We start from the raw sequence: 22,978 nt of genomic DNA, 5'->3' as shown, positions 1-22,978 counted from the left end.
CGTAGTTCTCACAAGGTGCTTGAGCTGCATATAGCATTAATTTCTGACAGGGGCCTGCGGACCGGTGGAAATTTAAATGCAAGTTGCATTTAGCCAATGAGCCGCACTTTGGACATGCTTGGTTTATGAGAACCGGACCAAGTGAGTGTGACCTCACCCATAGAAACTGATTTAATAAATGAAGTCAATTTTTCCCGATATGGAGGCCGCAACGGTTGAGCCAGACGGCGTCAAGAATTAGTGATTGTCCAAGTCGGTCTGAGTCATATTTTCTATGGCAACCCCTCTCACCAATAAGAAGTGAGCTTGTTGAAAGTCCACACGCCTACCACTTGAAAGTGGGCTCGGGAGAACCTGTCAATTAAACGTTATAACGTCCAACGTGAGACTATTATCGAGACATCTTATTGGCCAGTTTATAACTTGAATAACAGAATATCAGGAAAAAAATAGAATTAGCTAGATTATGTTAAAAGCAGAGAAGAAAGGCTTTTTTCTGACAAATATATTGTCTGAATATCTATATAGAAGTCTATGGAATTTTGGCATCTTGGAGCCAGCAGGTGCTTCCTGTTTGGAACACAAGTGGGAATGGGTCACTCAGTCCAGTTCTTGTATACAGTCAATGCATGTGAGCGAAGTATTCCCTCATCGATTGTCTTTTTCGGTTAGAATGATCTATTTTTTCACTCGTCCTGTCTCCCACACACATCAACTCTGCTAAAAAGGAAAAAGCAGATGCACATATGAACAAAAAGGCCTTTTCTGGCCTGTGTGGCTAACAGGAGGCTTGTGCTGATGACTTCTGGAATCCGAGTGGATGCCAAGCAAAGCCATGACCGCCCACGGGCATCTGAAGACTGCCCAAAGCCACAGCAACCACCAGCAGCCCCACCATTTTTTTTATTTTTTTATCTCTGTTCCTTCCCTCTCATACTCCTTCAGCGGTTTTTCAATCCTTCTCCACAACCCCGACAACATCTGAACTTCAAATGTTCGCAGAAGACTCACACATTCCTCTTTTGCCCTGAACCAGACATTATAGTGCTCATATACAGTGGGAGAGTGAGCCTTAAAGTTGATGTCCAAAGCAGCAACGGGTCTGTTTTTTTTTTTTAAAAAGCGCCTGCAGTCTGACTAACCTGTTTTTAATTTCTGCTTCCCAGGCCGCTATTTCGAGGAAACTCAGATGTTGATCAGCTGGGAAAGATTTTTGAGTAAGTAACAGGAAGTGCATTTCCTTTTGTTGTCATCTCCAATTATTTTTTTTATCATTTTAAGCCATGAAGTTCTAATGCTGAAGTGTGACTCTTGGTAGAGATCAGTGCATAAAGGTTAAAACTATTAGTCTTTGATTCTGTGGTGTCCAAACATTTAAACGTTCATCCTAAAACTTAGTGCTTAATTCTAATCACTATTGACGTCCTACAGCGTTGTTGGGGTGCCGTCAGCAGAAGACTGGCCCCAGGAAGTCGCCCTCCCTCAGAGTGCCTTCACCCCTCGGCCCCCAAAACCGATAGAAGACCTGGTTCCAGACATAGACGAGCAAGGACAAGCTCTATTGATGGTAGGGGGGGGGCGGCAAATGAATCGGACAGGAATGCATCCTATAAGACCTCAAACTCATCCTCCTCTATCCTTCCTTCCCTGCAGCAATTTCTTGCGTTCAACCCCTCCAGGAGAATATCGGCCTTCACAGCCCTAAGTCACCCCTACTTTCAGAGCCTGGACAGCCACAGCAGAAGCGTGTACGCAGCGCAGCCCATCCCCAGCAACAACCCCACCATGGAGGAAAGGACGGCCTGATCCTCCCCCTTTAGTGGTCCTGTACACTTCCTATAAGAAGTGTTATGTATTCCCTTTTGCTTAGTTGTTCTTTACAACATCAGTTTGATACTGAGAAATATAAAAGACTTCAAATTGAAGACACATCTTTAAAAAAACAAAAAGTTAGTAAGTCTAGAGAGCTTTTACCTTTTGAAAATACTTAAAGAGGCCCTGAGGTCTCGAAACGTCTTCATGCTCACCAAATGTGATTTTTGAGGCCAGTTCTGACTGCATCAGTGATGAATTGTGTCACATGGTAAGCCCTCCTCAGACATGAGATGGAGAACAGTAATGCTAAATCGATCTGTTTTCCGTCATTGGTTGTTTTTTTTAAAGTTTAGATTTGCATGCCATTGTGATGCAAAGAGAGCTGGTTGTGTTAAACAACCTTTCCATGTTTAATCTGATCATCTAGACTCCTTAGTTCTTGTTAAGGTTAGGACTGTCCTTAAGCAGAGGACAGTCCCTTCACTCTTAGTCATTTTGGTTGCTCCAGACTCATTGCTGAAAGCTTGATGTTTGATGTTTTAACAAAAGCTGCTGCGAAAAAGCAAAAACTAAGGAAACAGAAGAGGCAATTACGAACTTTTTATTTGACTTCAGAAACAAAATGATGGAAGGCCATTTTATTAGTTCATTTGATTCCTCTAAACAGCCGAAATGCAGAGTAGTAAAAGCAGGAAATTTGTTATGGAACAATAATTCAAGCAGGTCAAGCCTCCATTAGTGTCTAAAAGGGGCTAAATACTCCACTTCCTGCCAGTGCATATCCACGAATGTCTTTTCCTTGATCCGACAATCATCTTTTCCGTAAAGCTCAGCCTAATTTCCCCATTCTATATTAACATTGTATGGATTTGATGGACCAATTCTTCTTATGGTCAGTGTACAAAGCTTCAGAAAGTGACACTGCAGAGGTGGCGTAAGGGCAGGCCCGCCCTCTTCCCCCCGGAACCGTGCACAACTTTGTCCTATTGTGAACTGATGGTTCGCACATTGCTGCTTTTTTTTTCTTCCAACCTTGTGAAACCGAAATGGACAAAGAAAGATCCGGCAAAAAGGGACTCAGGCAGACTGACGTTGGAGGCGCTGTTTGTGACCAGTGTTGATCCTAAAGACTTGAGGACAGGAGGGCGCAGGTGGACATCATGGACCTCTCCTGCCTTTCTGCTCTCTGTGGGAGTGCGTGGTGTGAATATGAACAATACAAGCACACTCACAGACACACAACCGTTGTGTGTGTTTGCTGCCACAGATATAAGCATATGCTTATCCACCCATCAAGTTATTATAATGACTCCAAAGCAAAACAGTTCCTCCATGTTTCATTTTCGCCTACTATGATGCTGCCACCATGTGGATACCCAGAGTAACTGCAGATCAGCCAGTAGCAGGATTCTAATGGCTGCTGTGATGAAACAGATTATCCTGCCACTTACTTTAAGACTTTGATTTTTTAATACTTGTAGTATTTTATTATGAGCATTTACTAGTGTGAAATCCAGTTATTTAAAATCTGAATTTTACAGCAATGCTCCAGCTTGCAATAGGTGGAAACAGCCACCAGCACTAGTCAATAGAAAAACATTGGGCGAAATACGAATACAAATATTCTGTATTTAATTTTAATAATATTGACAAGCCTTATATGCTTGTTACTTGATTTTTTTTTTTTTAATAATGATGCCGAGGCATACAGTATTCTTACAGCGAGAACACCAGCTCCATAGAGGATCAGAGGAGTTTGTGTATGTAAGGAATGTATAGAGGTTAGGCTTTGGTACTGTACAAAGATACCTGCTAGGGGGACATGATAGATAACTTGATACAGGCATTGTCAAATATGTTCAAATAATTGTAGAGTAGTGAGTGTTTTGCCTTTTTGCAAATGTTTGGGTGGATAAAGGATCTGGATGCGTATGGATTGAGCGATCGTTTTTTTTCAGCGGGGAGACGCTGCACAGTTATTGCGAGCGCTTTCTTTGCCTCCTTGTGCCGTCGTGTTTGTATTAGCAAAGGAAAAAGCAAGTAATGCAGAGTTGTATTTTTGGATGTTGTAGTTCATGCAAAACAGTAACGATTTAACACTGGTTTATGTTTCCTGAGCAGGTAGTGCTGATTACACATATACACACATACAGATTCATTCTCCAACTCTCAGGTTTTATTTAATTCTTATTTTCTGGACGTCCAAACCTCTCGGGCACAGTTTGCACATTTCTGGGCTACTAAATGACCACAGTTCAACTTCTTCAGGTTTTTTTTCTTTTAAGCTGTCTCACAACGGTGTTTTTGGATCACAGGCTACTGTCGTTACTATTTATCCAATAGATGTTACTGTAGTATTTACAGTTTGAAAAGAACCATCTGCAAAGACATTTTAATGCTCAACACAAAAAAAACGCGTAACCATCTGCTCTTCGTAACACTTTGTGAAATGTTTGATGACAACAACTCTGGTGTTAGTGCTGCATAAAACATAATGAAAGCTACAAGTACCTTTGAAATAATGGTTTGCAGTTGAAATATTGACTGCATTTGTCCAATTTCAGTGAATGCAATCACTCTATTCTTTCAAGAATTGTTACACATTTCAGTCTCTTAACAGCTTTGAGTTATGTCAGTGTTTTGGCTTCACTCATATCACTCGGTTTGACAGACTTTTGTATGGATGTCTTATTATTCTGTTGCACCGGCTGAATAAAAGAAACAGCTTTTTATAAATGATGTGAATGTAACTGAATTAATGCCATTTGTCACACAGGTTGCACTGAAATACTCGACTGATCTTTTTTAAATCACCAACTTTTATATTTATATTCATTTGTTTTCTAGATGTGCACTTTTTGTTCTACTATTCATAGCTAAATGAGGCAACGTGCTGTGGAGTGGACCAACAAAAGTATTGGGGGCTTATTATGGGCTTGCTCAAAAATATACTTATATATAGTCCTTTTTGCTTTTAGATGTAGAAATAAAATAAACAAGAAACTACACTCAATATCTTTTAGATCAGCTGGAAATTTTAACCAACCAGGTGGTACACACTAGTTTTGAAAAACTAAAACTGTCAGAAAAAACTTGTCAGGATTATGGTCTGTCTGCAAAGTACTGTTTTCTTGTAGAATATGTCATTTAAATCCAAACAAATGGGCAAAAACATTTATCAGAAATATTGCTCCACATTCAAATTCAGGAGTTGTCAAAGATAGCATGTTTTGGAGCACTGAGAAGGTGCAGGCACGTGGAAAGTCCAAAAACATTTGGTTTATGTGAATTCTGTGGGTAAAAAAACAAAGCTAATATTTTATCAAATAAACTGTAACAAACAAAGAAATTGTAAGAGAATCTACAGTTCATTTTTGACGACTAAACTTGAACAGTGTTTGAAAAGAAATCCAGTCAGAAGTCTGTTTACCTAACCACAAAAATCAAATGACTACAACGTAACAGACAAGTGGAACAATTAGGTACAAATTGACATTTGCACACATTTCAGATACCAGATAACAAAAAAGCCAATTTCTGATTTTTTCTTCTTTAGTTTTTGTAGTAAGAACAGAAGACTTCGACGTTTTGTCATGTCCATTAAACCTATAGTTTAACTTTTTGTTTTGTTTTTAATTAAAGCAATGCCTTCAGTTTCAGACTCGTTCTGTTAAGGTTATAAAACTGCAGGTATACTATTTGGCATTGCAGGTATAAATCTTCCATAAAACTAAATGCTTTAAGTTCTTTACATAAAACATTTTTGAATATGTATCTTGTTAATTCGGGAAAATTGTTTTCTCCAGGTAACTAAAAACTGGTAAAATGTTTATCATTTTGGGCTACCAGATGAAAATGTTATTTTTTTCCAAGAAAACAAAAAAGAAAAACAACGACAAAAAAGCCAAATGTTGTTAAGTTCTCAGAATGACGATTCTTTTAAAAAAAGTTTACATGTGCGGCCTCTATCGGGCTTCCGTAGACATGGAATTTCTGATTCGATACTGATTAAATAATCACTAAAATATAGTTAAGATATCAAAAAAAATTATCTGATTTTTTGATGGAGCTCATTCTTGTTTGCTGTGTAATAATAAAATCCTATATTTAACATTTTTTTAACACATTTTAAGACGCTAGAAAAAAATCTCCATTGCGTTTTGTTGATTTATTCGAAGGCTGTGTTATGACGAGTCGCCAAAAGGGGGCAGAAGAGAGTTTGATCAAGAAGACAAAACATCCGAAGAAGACGAAGTGACGCCGCAGCGCTGCTTATCTTCCGTTAATTATGAAGTAGCTAGGTGGAAGCTAGCAAAGTGTCAATTACCGAGTTGTGTTGGAGTATTTTTTTCTTGATATGGGCAAGAGGGACAATCGTGTGGTAAGTTAATTGCGTAAGTGTGAATTTTTATGAATATATTTTCTCACATTTTGTTTATTTGTATAAGCAACCAAAGAGTTCGATGCATAGCTTAGCGTTGGCTCAGTCATCATAGCTCAGGTTAGCATGTCTATGTATTGATTTGTGCCATGTTTGTGCTATGATGAGCGTTGAGTAAAGCTATGCATTACTTGACCTATAGTGAAATTTGATCTATTTTTTCAAAAGCTGGGATGTATCGCTGCCCCCTGTCCATCAACTTAGAAGAAGATCTGCGCAGTGCAGAAACTAGAAAGTACCAACATTACACCTCAGCTCAGGTGTTTGTTTTGATATATTGCGAATTTGAAAAACAAAAAAACAGTGTCCGTCATAATATTGACATGATATGGCTTCCGGGAGAATGAGAATCATGCAAACTGTAGCACGGAGTGCATTATTTTTAATTGCATCGATATTAGGACTGTGAAAATCGAGGTTTTTTTTCTGTAGGACGTTTGGTTTTAAATATCGAATCAAGTTTAAAATTGTTCAATGATCAATCAGACCTTTTTTTGTTTTTGTTTCAGGCTTACATCAACCCCATTGCAGCTGCTAGAGCTAGGGGGCCAGCGCAGGCCTCAGGACCAACCATACAGGATTACCTGAGCAGACCTCGACCAACATGGTGAGGAGGAGCACTGCCAGATGTCTTTCTGTCTTCTGTTCATTTTCATTGACAGGGGCGCTTTTGCCCGAATGTCTTTTTTACTGAATATTTGACCACAGCTAAATGGAAATTAAAGGCTGTCCTTGCAGGGATTTACAAATGTTTTGAGAATTAACAAAATTTGAGGTTTTTAAGATTTAACTTGCAATTAATTTGTTTTAACATGATTAAACTGCATTTATAGATGAAAACTTTAAATTTTTTTCTTTAAATACTCCAATGACATTTTAACTTGTTCTCTTGGCATTTTTCTGATGATGGAGGACATAAGAAAACTAAACTTACATCTGCATTTGTAAGTATAGCTTTGTTGGAATCATTGTGAATCCGCTCCATCATGAAGGATCCACTTGTAGATGACTAGATCCGTCTTTGTTTTCTGGCTCTAAACTGTACAGCTGGATGGCTCCAGTATTGCTCACCGTTTTTGTTCTACCAGTAATGTTAGGTTGTAGGTTGTGACGAGCTGTAAACTAGAGGGAGAGCGTGTAAACAGAGGGATGACGGGAAGATGGGGAGGGGTTGCTCTCCGCCAACAGTCCCGCCCACAACCTAAATGGGAATTTCCAATGAGCTACTGTCTCTCTGCAAAATCTATGTTCTAGAAAACGACACAGGATTTTGGCTAAAGATGGCATAATTATCAGTAAAAGGCCACTGGGAACATTTATCTAAAATAGATCAAATGATGATCGGAGTCTGTCTTTTAAAAAAATAATGATTTACAGCAAGTACCATAATTTATAACTGAATTATTTTGTTTTTTTGCTGGTAATATATGAGTAAACTTTCTCTTTTGACAATTGAGGGACACAATATTAGAATTGAATATGTGTCCCTCACCTTTTCCTAAGTCTATCTTTAATTATATTTATAAAATTTAAAAAAAAGTTTGTTTTTTTTTGCCAGATAATGTGATGGAAAATAAACTAAAATGTTACATTATAAACCCAACATATGTGTTCATTTTATTACATATTTTGATGGTGTTGCTTTATAAGTGACTTTTTTTTAGAAGATTTACTAAATACTAAATTTGTAGTAATGTATTTTCTTATTTTTTGTAGGTTTATACACTTTTGGTGCCAGTTAATATTTGGTAGTTGTGCTCAAAGTTAATCTGGGTTTACTACATCCAAAACAGCATTTTTTTTAAAAAGCAAACTGGCTTTCACATCTATTTTGACGAATCTCTTTAAAGTAAAGATGTTTCTGTCATCTCAGATGATTACCCCTAAGCAGGTGGGATTGCTTTGCTGTCTGGTTTGAAATGAATGAAATGAAAAATAAAACGTGTGTTTGCTTCAACAGGGAAGAACTAAAAGAGCAACTGGAGAAGAAAAAGAAAGGGTCGAGAGCCCTGGCTGACTTTGAGGATAAAATGAATGAGGTAAAGGATCTTTCAGTCATAGTTCTCTTAAAAAATAATGTGACCAAAGCAATAAGAGTATTAGACACATTTTATTAAACCGTTTTAAATCCAAAGTTTGGATGCAGTGCTTGAATTAATTGCATCATAGCTAAGTACATTTCTCTATTTTAAAAACTAAATAATTCAATTTATAAAATGTTATATCATTTGTTTTAGTGGTAACCTAATACCTAAATCCATTTTTTAACATTAGATTAATTAGATTAGATTAGATAGGGCTTTTGTGGATTAAAAACATACAATCATAGTCAAAAAGACAAAAATATAGAAATGATAGAAGTTAATTCAGACACATTTCATTTGACCCTTATATCGGGAATCAGCTTCCCATAATGTAGGTTTTCTTAAATTCTACTTCCCTTTTTAACAGAGAACTTTCTTTATACTTTCTGGAAATTCTGTTATAGAGACTTTTAAATAGTCCAGCATTTTTTTTTCTTTGTTTAAAAAAAACTATGTTAATTATTTGTGTTTTTAACTTTTTCAGAAATGGCGGAAAGAGCTGGCAAAACACAGAGCAAAATTACTAACTGACAAAGACAGAGACAAAAAATCTGTAGACCGGGAAAAAGAGGACAAAAAAGAAAAGAAAGAGGTATGAAAAGGTGTCGCTTAACCTTATTTTAAATGATTCCAGTTTGAAATCTCTCATTTACACAGTCAAATTCTTCTTTTTTTTCCCGTTGTTGTCTTCTCTAACCAGAAAAAGAAGAAGGAGAAGAAGAAATCCAGCAGGGTGAGGAGAAGCTGAACTACCGTTCTTCACACACACAAAGCCTACTAAACTCTGTTTTCCTTCTGGAACCGTGTAAATGTTTGACACAAGTGTATAACCTCAAATCTAATGAACCCTGCATTCACTGTGTTTTGGTCAAGCATTCTTCATCTTCCTCCTCCTCCTCATCGAGTTCTGATTCCTCCAGCAGCTCCTCTTCAGAGTCTGAAGATGAGGTGGGTGATCTCTTAAGCTACTCTCAATGACGGCCTAAACATTTGGGTGTTCACTCTGGGCGAGCAGTAGAGCGCGTGTCCACCACCTGCAGTTGAAAAAGGCTTGGTGTCAAATGTCAAAGTGGAATCTTTAGGCTGTTTCTTTCACAGCTCTATTCCCATGCATGAAAGACTTGATGTCATTCCAGCCGGCCACAAAGTGCTATTATTCATTTTTCCTCCATGGCTCATTTTTAAACGGTTGGCACTTCCGTCAGTTAAAAGGACGCCATCCCTACCTCACTACCAAATCCAAGTCCCTGATTGGTCAGAGTTTGGCCTGGTTTGACTTTCAACTACACCGAGCCCGAATTTGTCGTAGCAATAAGTGAACGTGAGAATTTTTAATGCTGAAGCCTGAAACACGCATTTACGTGTGTTTACGTGGACTTTTCATGGGAAACGGTCGATTGAACACGTGTTACTGAGGCCGGTGTGAACGTAGCTCAGCAGGTAAAAATCTGCAAATCTCTTATTTGATCTTACTTGCTGACAGCTTTCTTTTAATAATCAATGTATTTTGCCCTCTTTTAAAAAAAATTATTGTTTGCTTCTCTACATTTTAATAAAGTGTAAAAACTTCTAAAGGTACCTTAAAGTCCCATTCCATTCATCTTTGGATTGACTGTAAAAGCGTTCCCAGCACTCTTTTAGAACGATTGTGCAGTGGCGTAAGCCCTCCCCCTCTTCCCATCGCTGAGAGCTCGGAGCAGGGAGCTCGCGGCCCACCCAGCGTATTTTCTACATCGCAAATAAGAAGCTCTTTAAAAAAATACTCCGAAATGCTAATTTAAACATCATTATCTTCATGTATGTCCTCCATCTTTAGAAAAGTTCCACAAGAACATGTTAAAAACATCATTTTTGTCAGACTGGATCTTTTAATGAACAGGAAAAAAGGAAATGGCTATTTATATCTTTTTTGGCAGCCATGCAGAGCATTTTGTTTTTAAAATCCTTAAGTAATTTAGCATGGATATTACCAGAAGGGTGGGATTGTTTGAAAAGGATGCACTTGTTTAGAAACAACGAGACCTTAAGGATGTGGTTCTAGTAATCTTTATCGTTAGCAGCAGAAGACGAGCTGTTAAAGAGGCTTCTATTCATACTTTGGAACTACTTTAGGCTTCTAACAGATAGATATGAATCTATATTTGCATACCATAATCCTACTAAGCACAAAGAGTGGGGAAATGAACTCTAGGAACAGATGCAGGTCAAAGGTCATTCACTTTAAGATGTTTGCTGCTCGCTTAAGTTCAGTTGGCAAATTGGCTCATCAGGAATAAAGTTCTTGATTCACCGATCCGTATTTTAATCACGTCCTGCAAACAAGAGGGACAGATGTCTTGTGCAAGAGTAGTACGTAAGTCAGGATTTTTTTTATTTTGCCCCCACGCAGGACAGAAAGAAAAGCACGAAGAAAAAGAGGAAGAGAAAAAAAACTTCAGCCCGAAGAGCATCTGACAGCCTGGAGGAGGATTCAGAGGTAGAAACCAAGGTTTAGCTGTTTTTCTAATAGCAGTAGTGAGTTGTTGTTTTTTTTTTTTTTTTTTTACACTTGGTGTTGAGATATTCTAAACATGTCTTCTTTACATCATTAAAAGAAAAGGAAACAAATAAAAGAAGAGCTGGACAGAGATGAGGTAATCTAAATCAATTTTATTCTGTGAAGAGTCTTTTTATAATGTGCCCCCCCCCCTCTCCCCCCATTTTAACCAATTTTGACTCTGTCTAGGATGAAAAGGTATTTCGGAAAAAAAGGAAGGCTGAAAGAAGTCACAAATATTCATCCTCAGAGTCTGCTGTAGATTCAGACGGGGAGGAGATGGTACGTATGATGGAAATCAGCTGACGTGGAATACTGAACAAACGGTAACGCTTTCTTTTACAGTACAATACTTGGAGCGTACTTGCGTGGTATTTACATGGTACTTATTTTATAACCACTGGGTATTTGCATGGTACTATTTTGGAATTTACTGCGTACTTGCATGGTACTTTTTTGTGTCAATTCAGTTTTTACATGGTACTTGCTGTGTATTTATGTGGTACTATTTGCTTCATACTTATGTGGTACATAGTGGGTATTTATAAAATACTTACTGGGTATTTACATGTTGTGCAAAGGTGGCTTTTGTAGTACTTACCACATGTAAGAACAAGGTAAGTACAGATAAAGTACCTTGAATTTACGCCTGCACTCATTTTATGTTTCATGGTATTTACCATGTGTAACAAGATAGTAGGTAAGAGAAACTACATTGGAAGTACTATGAAAAATGCCCCGGAATTTACTTTCTACTTACTAAGCAAGTTTATGTGTGTTTTATGGTACTCACCATATGTAAAATGGGTAATTACATAGTACTTATGTGGTACCTTATTAAGTTTTCATGGTACTAACTATTAATGAGAACAGGGCATATGCACACAGGAAGTACTATTTATTATATATGAATTATATATGTTTAATTATAGGGTGTTTTGTGGCACTTACCATTTAAAAGGAGATAGTAGTTGCACAGAAACTAACCCTTAAGTACAATGAAACTGGACTGTAAAAGAAAGTCAGCCCTATTTCTATTTCAGTACATGGTACTTTCAGTACTAAATACTGGAATACTGGGTATGTTCAATTGAATATTACTTGGTACTTACCCCCTAACTACGATGAAACTGGACAGTAAAAGAAAGTCAGCCCTATTTCCATTCAACTACATGGTACTTTTAGTAGTAAATACTGGGTATGTTCACGTATTACCTTCCTATACAGTGTACATACACACTTGGTCTTCTGACCTTACCAAATGAGACAATGCTAACTTGTTGGTTAGGGTGAAGTAACTGCATTGTAAAAACGTATTCTGGCCTGATTACTTCTTGTAACATGAGGCAAGTTTAAAGAGAAACAAGACAGCAGTGAAAACAACAATCTTTAATATGATACACTTCTGCAGCATACAAAGTGTCATCACAATGAAATTTGTTTTAAGTTCTCAACAAAACAGTAAAAAGGAGCATTCCAAAGAACAGATTTTCAGTTTCTGTGCAACTACTATCTCCTTTTAAATGGTAAGTGCCACAAAACACCCTATAACTTAACATATAAAATTCACATACAATAAATAGTACTTCCTGTGTACATACCCTGTTCTCATTAATAGTAAGTACCATGAAAAACACAATAAGGTACCACATAAGTACTATGTAATTACCCATCTTACATATGGTGAGTACCGTGAAACACACATAAACTTGCTTAGTAAGTAGAAAGTAAATTCCGGGGCATTTTTCATAGTACTTCCAATGTAGTTTCTCTTACCTACTATCTTGTTACACCTGGTAAATACCATGAAACATACAATGAGTGCAGGCGTAAATTCAAGGTACTTTATCTGTACTTACATGTGGTAAGTACCACAAAAGACACCTTTGCAAAACATGTAAATACCCAGTAAGTATATTATAAATACCCAGTATGTACCACATAAGTATGAAGCAAATAGTACCACATAAATACACAGCAAGTACCATGTAAAAACTGAGTTGACACAAAAAAGTACCATACAAGTACGCAGTAAATTCCATAGAAAGTACCACGTAAGTACCATGCAAATACCCAGTAGTTATACATTAAGTATCATGTAAATACCACATAAGTACGCTGTAAGTACTGTACTTTAAATGAAAGGGTTACTGAATTATCTAATCTGTTTTCAGTTTTCATTGGCAGTTTTTCATTAATTGCTTTTCTTTTAACTGGTTTATTACACTGTAAGTTTAACATTTTGATTGGGAACTACTTTTTAAGAAAATTCGTTTTTTTTTTTGTTAAAAAAAAAAAGCTCTGTAAGACCTAATATTTGTTTTCTAATGGCACATTTAGACAATAAAAAATAACTATAAAAAGTGACAGTTTTGGTTCACCTTTACAAGGCAGGCTCTGTTTCATTTTCCTCCACAGGTTTAGTAGAGAAGATTAAATCAGCAAACAGACGATCTTTGCATATTTGGTCAGGGTCTTTATTTAGCACTCAACAGTTTTTAAAAGCATTACTCCAAAATAAAAGTCTTCACACATTATAGTTGTGTTTTTTTAAATCTTTTATTAAATATTGGAATTTCAAGCAATCGAAACAAAAATACTAAAGAAGGGATTAATAGATCTATACATAAACATATCAAAGTGTGGATGATTACTGTATTTTCCAGAGTATAAGTTCACCCCTGGTCAAACAAATGCAACTTAAAAAATAAAATAAAATACTGATTTGGAAAAATAAAAATTCGACAGTAAAAGAAAATGCATATACATACACATTTTGCAGATGCATCATAGTCACTGTTGATCATATGTAGACATATTTGCAGTGATACATGCAGTACATGACACACTGAATCAATTAAATGTGAAGTTTTTCAAAAAGGGGTTGATGAATTGCTTTAAAAGGAGTGGAAAGAAGCAAATTTATATATTCCCACCCCTATTATACTATTTTATTTATTTTTTACATATTTATTGTAACCCAGTACATAACTTCTAATCAGAGGCATTTATAATTTGCCTGTCTAAGTACAGATTATTTATCAAATCCATACGTTTTTATAATATCAAAGGACAAAGTGTTTATGGATTACAAAAATAAATATTACATCAATTCAGATATTCACAAATTCCGTAAATCAGCATCGTCTCTCATTCTCTTTCGAGTCAAGTTTACCCTTTGTTTTTTTTTAAAAAGGTCCATTAAGAATCCCATAATCCACAGGAGAGATTTGAAATAGAGAAATAACTGTTGTGAGAGAGAGATTATATGAGTTATGATAATGAGCTTTTTCATGGTTTAAAATTTGTCTTTAGTTGTATGTAATGTGTTGATATTATTTCTTAAAAAATAAAATGTTTAGAAGAATAAATTATGATTTTTTTGAGCAGCAAAAATCTGCTGAAGCTGCATGTTCAAATAAAACATGCAGCTTCAGATTAACTGTTTTCTGTGGTCTCTTGTGTAAATTCCTGCATTGTGTAATGATGTGACCGCCAGGGATTTTTTGTGCGTTGTTCATCATCACACTTTGCTTTTAGGGTGAAGCCAAGAAAAAAAAGAGAAGCAGTGAGGAGGAGAAATTCTCAGTGAGTGTTTAAACTTTTTCTTTTTAAAAAAAAAATATATTTTCAAAATAAGAGCACCCATGAATGTTCTAATGGAAATCAAAGAACTTTAATAAAGTATCTGTTTTGCTCTCACTGACGAGAGATCTCACTGAAAATAAATAGTTGACCAAAAACTTAATAAATATCTCTCAGAAACTAAATCCACTTCTTTGTTGCCAGGAAAAATCTAAGAAGAAGAGGAAAAAGAAGCACAAGAAACACGGCAGGAAAAAGAAAAAGAAAGCAGCGTCTCAGTCGGACTCTGACTTTAGCTAACAGTGCTCTTCTTTTCCTGACAATTTTCATGTCATATAATTTTGAATTTGACTTCCAAACTGGTGAATGAGGAGACGTGATGGTGCAGTCCAAGGATTAAAGTTAGATCAAGCAAGGCCGTTTTGATATGCAGGTACATATTTTATCGACTTTTTTTTGAGAATAACTTTTCATTTGTAGGTTGCATTCAGTAACAGGACTGATAAGAACATCAATATTTTTTTTCTTATATTTGGTCATATTCTGCACCCAGAAACCCCCTCTTTCAGTAAGCGGGTCCTCGGAGAGTTCTTCCCTCTGTTTCTAGGCAGGTTTCTCCTTTCACTGCACAGGGCTTTTTCTGCTGGTGCATGTGTCATGCATGTAGACGATCTGATGTCTTGCCAGCCTCACATTGAAGTTGCATTGTGCTATGAGACATGTTGGCTTTTCAACTAACGTGCAAAGTTGACTTGTTCCAGTAGATGAAATGTTACACTACAGTGTAAATGTATTTACCAGTGACAATAAAGTGTTTCAGCCTTTGTTGCTGAGAGATACAACTGTCAGTGTCCCGGTTATTTTGATATAAAACCTAAAATATTGAGACAAAGTTTCCATTTTGCTGATGTTAAAAAAATATTGTGGCTGAATGAAAACCAGCAAAAATATTCAGATTAGATTGTATGAAGCAGTTTAAAGAAAAAAAAAGTATTATTCTTTTCCTTAAATGACTTTGTAACTTACAGTAAACTTGAGCTTTGACATATTGCTCCTTCCAAAACCACCGCCTAACCATAACCACCACTTCCCTTTTTTTTCCTTTTTTTAAATCGTTTCTCAACAGATTTTTTTTCATTTTTTTTTTTTGCCTTTTTTTTATTTCTCGGTCAATTAAATGGCAGTTTTAGGATTTTTCTTTGAGCAGAATCTTGTATTCAACTTTTGCTAAAGTAACACTTCAACTGTACATTTCTGAAAATGGTCTGAGAGCAGTGGAGGGTTCATCCCCTTTATGCAAAGATCTTAAAAAAAAAAAAAAAAGCATCTGATGTTCAAAATAGACAGAAAATGATAGAAAAAAAGGTGATTTGTGCTGCATGGCCTCAGAAACTGCTGACAGGTTAGTCTTGGAAATAAATGCCTTTATTTTTTGGATATGTAAAAGGTAAATATAAACTACTAAAGTCTGACGTCCTGAAGTTGAAAGGTTGTGTGGGGTTGTGACTTTAGGCAATAATTACTAAACTTAAACCGTCTAAAAGGGGAAGTCGGTTTACGGCAGTCATGAGACTGAGAAATGGACAATCCAGGTTTATTAACTGGGAGTGTCCAATGTGGACTATAAAGAGCGATGCCTGTGTTTCTTAGATATGAGGAAGTGTGAGGCATGTGACAGGAAGACACAGACTCACTACACTTCATGAAGGTAAGCAACAACGAAGCTCAATACCTTTGTTAAAATAGCCACAACGGATTCATTTCAACTGCTAATCTGATTTGTTTGGTGGAAATATAAGATAAAAGGTGAGTTCAGGCAAAATATTTTTTTTGAAAGATAAAGTAGAGGATAGTAAATTTTTACTATCAGTAGCGAGTTATTAAAAAAAAAAACTAGTGAGCACATTTTTTGAGATAGGATACTTTTCATTTCTTGAAAACAAACAAATATATCCAGATACACTTTTACTAAAATTACTGTGAATTTAAAGACCAGAAATAAAACACAGAAAATGTCTGGGGGGGGGGGGGGGGGGGGGGGGGGGGGAATTGTACACAGTTTTTAGAAACTGCTGGGGGCTGTATATTGTTGATTTTATGACAGGAACCTGCGGGCCAGGCGATTTTTGAATGCAGGCCACATTTGGTCCCATGGGCCGGACTTTGGACATGCATTAGCTAAACAAATCAATCGCAGATGCTCTCCTCTCCAGATGTTGCGAATCTCCTTGTGGCTCTGCGTGGGACTGTCGGTGTGTGGGTTTGCCTTTTGTTCCATCGAATGTCCTGATGGAAAGCTGTGCCCTGATTTATCCACCTGCTGCCTCACTGGGCATGGATTCAGCTGCTGCCCACTTCCAGAGGTAAATTGGACTCATTTAGCATTCCTCACTCTGAAACGTTCATCTGAAAGTGACTCATTGTCCGTCTGCAGGCTGTGTGCTGCTCTGACAAGGCCCACTGCTGCCCCTCGGGGTATCGCTGCAACCTAGCCACGATGATGTGTGAGAAAACAGACCAGCCGTGGGTGAGCCTCCCCATGCTGACGAAGGAGGCTGCAGAGGAACCACCCGCTCTTGATTTGTCTACAAACCTTGTTGAGGAGCTCAAAAACGACAACGGCCTGGCACAGAAGAGTACAGGTGTGCAATGTGACAGCTTTTACATGTGTCCTGATCGAACAACCTGCTGCAGACATCCCAAGGGCGCCTGGTTCTGTTGCCCCTATTATCCTGTGAGTAGATCTTTGTACATACAGTCTCTGTATATAATTCTATTTAATCTTAGTTTTCACCCATCATCTACGAAATTTGATGTATTTTTTAAATGAATGCATTTTCTTGTAGGGAAGGTGTTGTCTGGATGGATTCCATTGTTGCCCGTATGGCTATGACTGTGACTTAACGTACACTCACTGTATAAGGGATGGCTTCAAATATCCATTTTACTACAAACAAGCTCTGACCTCAGTCCCAGCTGCCCTCATTTCACACCCAGAGGAGAACAGCATCCAGTTGGAGGTAAAGAATATTTTAAAGAAAAAAACGTTTGCATTGCTTCATTGAGGTTTTAAACTAATGGGCTTAAATTGTTGCTCAAGATTTACATTTTAAAATAACACTTTCCTCTATATACGATTTCTTTTAAGATCCACTACAATGGAAATTGTGTTTTGGGAGGTTTTAACATGTTCTTAGGGCACTTTTCTGATGAGGGGGGACATATATAAAGAAAATTCAGCTTAAAATTGCATTTCTGAGAATTTTTTGTGAATCAGGAGCAGACAAAAAATTATATTATATTTAGGATATTGAAAAAACAATCTCAATCTTCCCTGCTCCTCTCCCTTCTGGCACATCCACTTGCAGACAACTAGACGATGTACAAAAAAGATGTACATCCATGTACATCGTCTTTTTACTTGTCTGAGCTAGTGGGAGAGAGTGTAAACAGAGAGCTCTCACCAACGGGGTGGGGAAGAGGGGTTGTTTTGTGCCAACGGTCCAGCACACAACTCAGGGGCGAGTATCTGATGAACTCCTGCCGCTCTGCAGAAACTATCTCCTAGAACACGACACAGATTTTTTTGGTTTTTGGCTAAAAACAACACAATCATAATTAAAAGACCACTGGGAACGCTTTCACAATAGATCAAAAGATGATCAGAGTTGGACTTTAAAAGAGCAAACAACCAAAAACCTGAAAGATTCTGATTGTAATAATGCATCCATGTAGTGGCAGTGAACATCTTTACTTTAGTTTGAGAAGTTTTTCAACCTCCACCATCTAAAACAGTTTTATGCAACAGTAGAAATCTGGTTCCGCTGTTCTCTCCTCATCAATTAATAGGTAACTACTTCCTGCAAAAGAAGTTCCGCCAACTGGTAGACAAAAGTAAATATCAGGCAGTAATACTCAACTAAAAGGCAATTTTCCAACCAGAGAGTAAATATTGATCAAAAATCATTGCATGGTTTCTTATGCAACAACTGATATTTCCCATCATTGAAAAGAAATCCAGGTAATTCAGGTCACTAAAAAGTATTTTGGGGTTTTTAGTTCATCTTGAAATAATATTATGGTAGTTAGTTGAACCTTAAGTAGATTTTAAATACACACCTCTACTGCATTCAAATAATGCCTCCTAATAAATAAGCAGGACGTTGGTGATCCTATGCATTTTATAAACTGATTATTATCATTACGGTTAATATGAAAGATATAGACATGGCTTAGAGATAGAGCTTAGTCAGTGTGTTGAAATAGATAAAATGTACATTAAATGCAATGTACATAAAAAAATGACACAAGCTTTGTATAAAACCTTTTCTATTTTGCAGAAATCCCTGACAGCTTTAACAGAAGCTAGCGATGCCCCGTCTGAACATGGAGTCATCCGCTGTGATAGCAAGTTCTTCTGTCCTGCTGGAACTTCTTGCTGCAAGGGAGCTGAAGGCCAGTGGACCTGCTGCCCCTACCCGCTGGTAAAAAATCGTGTCTTTCATGACTTTTTATGTACAAGTTTTGTTTCGAATTATAGAATCATGTTGTTGAAGATATCAAGGGTATAAAAGCTCAAAAATAAGAAGTGAAACTGTTTTACAAAAAAAAAAAATATATATATATGTGTAAATGAAAATAATGCTCATATAATGTTCATATATAATAAAAATGGTGACCATCATTTAATGTTGCATATCTGTGATTTCAGGGGAAATGTTGTGCAGATGGTCGGCACTGCTGTCAGTATGGATACACCTGTGATGCCACATCAGCCACCTGCAGAAAATTGTAGGTCATCTGAGGACCACAAGGATACACTGTAGAGACAGCTTTACAGTGAACCATGTCTGCTTTAGCAAATAATGTCACGTCATGTCTGAAATACATGCAAACATGTTAAAGAAAAAAAGCTGCAAAATGGATAAAAAATTAGCTCAAATTTCTATGCAATCATAAATAAAATCGTTGTGTTTAATTATTTTGATGCTATTACTTTTCAGCAATAAAATAAAGAAAAGTTTTATTCAAAGTTTTTAGTATGTTGCATATTTTTTATTTTACTTTTTCCATGTACATATAAAGATTTTTTTATTTTATTTTCTAGCTAATCATTACTTTTTATTACAAAAGTCTATTCTTTATAGGAGCTATCCAGTCGGATAGTTTGGATCCAGATTCCAGCTCGGATGAGGAAAACAAAGACACGTATATGGATCTATTTGTCTGCAAGTGGATGCATCAGAATAGAGTAAAGCAGGGATATTGTCTTTTCTAAATTACAAATACACTTATTTTCCATCTGAGTTTCGTCTCCTGATTCACAATTTGAAAAAAGAAATACTCAGAAATATTATTTAAAGCTTAACTTTCAAAATGAATGTCCTACATAATAGGAAAATGCAACAAAATCATCTTAAAAAAACACACAAAAATAGTTGTTCTAAGTGAAATTTCATATTTTCATAAATTTTTTTTGTTTAAAAAAAAAAAAGCCAATAATGTCATCCCGTTGACTCATATTTTACACAGAGCACATAATTATGCCGTCATTCTGTTCTCGTGGAGAACTATTAATACACAGTTTAACTTTATAACAGTAAATTAGTAAAGATATATGCATGTATGCTGATGATAATGTATTTAACAGGGGGTTGTCAACAGAGGAAGGATATCCAAGTGGTGGACAAAGAAACGGATGAGAAAAAAAAACTTAACATACACTAGGCTATTTTGCAAAAAAAAGGAGGTTGCCTTTTATTTGTAAAAAAAAAAAAATAAATACGTTTTTCTGTGTTCCAACATTTATGAAGCACATAGATTGAAACAGTACCATAGATTGTGAACCCCCCCCCCCCCCCGGTTTTTTGTAAGGAAAATCAAATCGTGAAGTTATTTCTGTAAATAATTAGACGAAATAAATGAACATAAATCAGCGGAACTGGGATAATGAAATCTGACTGGACGGTTCCTCCAGTCAGCGCCATGAGCTGCCGGTTCACCGATCCCATTATCTGAGCGCAGCATTCCCGGTTAGTCCCCGATAATTATGTGGCTAGTTTACGGTCTTCCTGACAGGAAGGACCCACTCCGCGTCAGACTAGTCCCCCGTCTCCCATTTTCTTCCCGTTAGTTCCTTTCCAGCTACTCCCGGGCGGGTTGCTGTCCTTGTGTGGTCATTTTTCTGGAAATATGGCTGTGCTGAAGATCCAAGAGCAGGTAAGCTCAACGAACACGGCTAGCTAACACACAGCGCCGAAAGCTAACGGGTTGAACTGTTTAACCCGTTAGTTGGACTCGTTTTTGATACTTGTTTTACATTTGCAGTATTTTACTGACACCGACCGTACATTCCTAACAAATACGGGTAAAACATTGACTTAATTAGACCGTTAATTCTAAAATTAAACTCTTAAGGCTAAGCTAACGCCGCATCGCTTGTTTTCCCACCGAGATCTAATGTTAGCCAACTTGCTAACTAACAAGTAAACAATAGTTTCCAACGTAAACAGTCCCACAACGCATTAGTCATTGTTGTGAATTTCACCGACAGAGTTTTTAAAATCTCAAACGTTGACATATTTTGCAGTTTTTCTACTGGATTTTTAGTTGTTTATGGTGCTGGTGGAGGACGCTTGCATCATGAATCAATGAGGCGCACACTGACACTCCTGTGTTTGTTTTCCCCAACAAGTCCGCTATTTAACTGCGTATTGTTGTCATCTGTTCGCATTCACTTAAACCTTTTAAATGAAGAACAAGTGGCACTGGATTCGCTTTGTCAGCTGCCTTCCTCCATCAGCTCCAAGCTGATTCCCCCCCCCCCCCCGTTGGCAGCTTCATTGTCAGTCACCTGTTGCTGCAGATGAAGGCTGTCGCTAAAACAGCAGGTGCTCTTGGATTTTAGAGCAACTGTTAGAAACCATTGGTGAGATCAGCGGCTGTTTACATAGCTGCATGTACAGGCTTTCATTGGGGGATCGAGTTGTGTTGTTTTAGTTGCAACAATTGCAATGTTATTTCTGAGATCCCTGGAATTGGTGTTAACGTTGACCATTGCATGTTTATATACCGGTATTCAATGTGTGCATGATTTTCATTTTTAATCTTTAAATAGACAACTAATACTTAGGGGTGTAAGGATTCATTTTAACGACTGATTTCATATGTGTAATTCATGGTTGCGGATATGATTCATTGCTGATATTAGTTTATTTTCAACAATCTGATTCACTGACCTAAAATGGATCCAGGACATCTTTAGCCAAAACCTCCACCAGTGTGACCCAGAGATAAATACCTGGTACAGAACAGTGCAGGTGAAGTTTTCCAGATTCTTAGTATGTCTGTCAAGGCAATCAAGTGTAAATTAAACATGTGTACAAACTATGGCTGCCCGATATGAGGAAAACTTGAGATATGCGATATTAATGATCAGTATTGTGATGACGATATAACTTGAGATACGTGAACAAATATCAAAACAACTAAAAACATAATTTCCAATTCATTGCAACAGTTTAATTTAAATAAGAATCAGCATAATCTAAATTATACTCTAAATGACCCTCGTTAACATAGGTGAGCATCTAACATAAAAGGGTTCCATCCAATTGGTCAAATGCATAAAGGGATTTATTTGTTTGGTTAAATACTTAAAGCTGTGATAAGATTGACTTTGCACATTTAAGGTAACCATTTATTGAAGTTTTTCACAGACTTTTGCGATATGCATATTGCAGAGCTTGATATCGCGATAACGATAAATTATGATTTATTGTGCAGGTCTATTACAAACAAGTAAACAATAATTAATGGTAAACCCAAGTTTTCTAAAGTTCACCCCACTGTTGTTTTTCCACTTCAAAAAAACCCAAATAGAACATTAATAGAACAGTCTACCACACTGTTTGGTCACATGTCTGGAATGATGATTATTTTTTGCTCCTATCACACGTGTGTTGTCCACTGTGATGCTCTTGGTTGTTTTCATGTTGTAGTAAAATAAACCTACTGTGCTTCAATCCAAATGTGATTTTCCAGGATCGATCATAATCGATTGAATTTATTTTGAAACAGTTTTATGATAGTATAGGTTGCCAGTCTGTCACAGGTCTACAAACTCACACACACAGCAAGATAAAATGTAGAGACTTCACTTCACTCAACCTACGAAGCATGTTTTTGGACAGTGGGAGAAAACCAGAGTTCCCGGAGAAATCTCACATATGCACGAAGAAAACATGCAAACGTCACACAGAAAACAAAACAATCTTATCACTGTAAGGCAAGAGTGCTAACCACCACACAACAATGTAGAGCAATTTCTTTTAACCACCTATATTTATATAAAACTACACTTTACTAGATAAACTTTTTATCCTAATAATTTGATTGAAATGGCTCTACCTGAAGTCGATAGATAGATAGATAGATAGATAGATAGATAGATGGGGTCTTTAATAATCCCTGAAGAAGACGCTATCTATTGTTCCATCGATCTATCGATCGATTCTT

The 22,978-nt window shown here is 36.8% G+C and overlaps 3 protein-coding genes across 5 annotated transcripts in view; all 3 read left to right on the top strand.

Annotated features, from left to right (window-relative positions):
* The window catches only part of cdk6 (cyclin dependent kinase 6), a 47,139-nt gene extending 42,585 nt beyond the window's left edge, over window positions 1–4,554 (top strand). For both annotated transcript variants that reach the window (XM_020707100.2, XM_004074000.4), the window contains exons 6-8: window positions 1,167–1,217; window positions 1,432–1,567; window positions 1,654–4,554. In XM_020707100.2, coding sequence (XP_020562759.1) covers window positions 1,167–1,217; window positions 1,432–1,567; window positions 1,654–1,806 — 340 coding nt within the window. In that variant the 3' untranslated portion in view covers window positions 1,807–4,554. The remainder of the gene's footprint in view (window positions 1–1,166; window positions 1,218–1,431; window positions 1,568–1,653) is intronic.
* Window positions 4,555–6,037: 1,483 nt separating this feature from the next.
* fam133b (family with sequence similarity 133 member B) lies at window positions 6,038–15,304 on the top strand. Its single transcript, XM_004073822.4, has 11 exons — window positions 6,038–6,196; window positions 6,766–6,863; window positions 8,217–8,295; window positions 8,825–8,932; window positions 9,041–9,073; window positions 9,214–9,288; window positions 10,730–10,816; window positions 10,935–10,973; window positions 11,066–11,158; window positions 14,417–14,464; window positions 14,666–15,304. Exons 1-11 carry the CDS (start codon window positions 6,173–6,175, stop codon window positions 14,759–14,761), a joined length of 780 nt encoding a protein of 259 aa, XP_004073870.1. The 5' UTR covers window positions 6,038–6,172; the 3' UTR covers window positions 14,762–15,304.
* A 741-nt stretch (window positions 15,305–16,045) lies between these two features.
* LOC101168633 (granulins) lies at window positions 16,046–19,386 on the top strand. 2 transcript variants are annotated; one of them, XM_023959802.1, is made up of 6 exons: window positions 16,046–16,169; window positions 16,675–16,824; window positions 16,896–17,195; window positions 17,308–17,481; window positions 18,802–18,945; window positions 19,173–19,386. In XM_023959802.1, exons 1-6 carry the CDS (start codon window positions 16,164–16,166, stop codon window positions 19,254–19,256), a joined length of 858 nt encoding a protein of 285 aa, XP_023815570.1. In that variant the 5' UTR covers window positions 16,046–16,163; the 3' UTR covers window positions 19,257–19,386. The 2 variants fall into 2 exon arrangements, with proteins under 2 accessions (XP_023815570.1, XP_023815571.1); XM_023959803.1 differs by lacking the exon at window positions 16,046–16,169 and adding an exon at window positions 16,182–16,267.
* Window positions 19,387–22,978: the final 3,592 nt, after the last annotated feature.

The sequence above is a fragment of the Oryzias latipes genome, chromosome 11, assembly GCF_002234675.1.
Source record: "Oryzias latipes chromosome 11, ASM223467v1".
NCBI lineage: Eukaryota > Metazoa > Chordata > Actinopteri > Beloniformes > Adrianichthyidae > Oryzias > Oryzias latipes.
This window is presented reverse-complemented; position numbering and strand designations above follow the sequence as displayed.

Coding starts and splice junctions, on each gene's coding strand:
- LOC101168633 (XM_023959802.1), top strand. Junction 17,196..17,307: donor TCTGTTGCCCCTATTATCCT/GTGAGTAGATCT, acceptor ATTTTCTTGTAG/GGAAGGTGTTGTCTGGATGG. Junction 17,482..18,801: donor AGAACAGCATCCAGTTGGAG/GTAAAGAATATT, acceptor TCTATTTTGCAG/AAATCCCTGACAGCTTTAAC.
- fam133b (XM_004073822.4), top strand. CDS start 6,173: ATGGGCAAGAGGGACAATCGTGTG. Junction 9,289..10,729: donor CTTCAGAGTCTGAAGATGAG/GTGGGTGATCTC, acceptor GCCCCCACGCAG/GACAGAAAGAAAAGCACGAA. Junction 10,974..11,065: donor AAGAGCTGGACAGAGATGAG/GTAATCTAAATC, acceptor GACTCTGTCTAG/GATGAAAAGGTATTTCGGAA.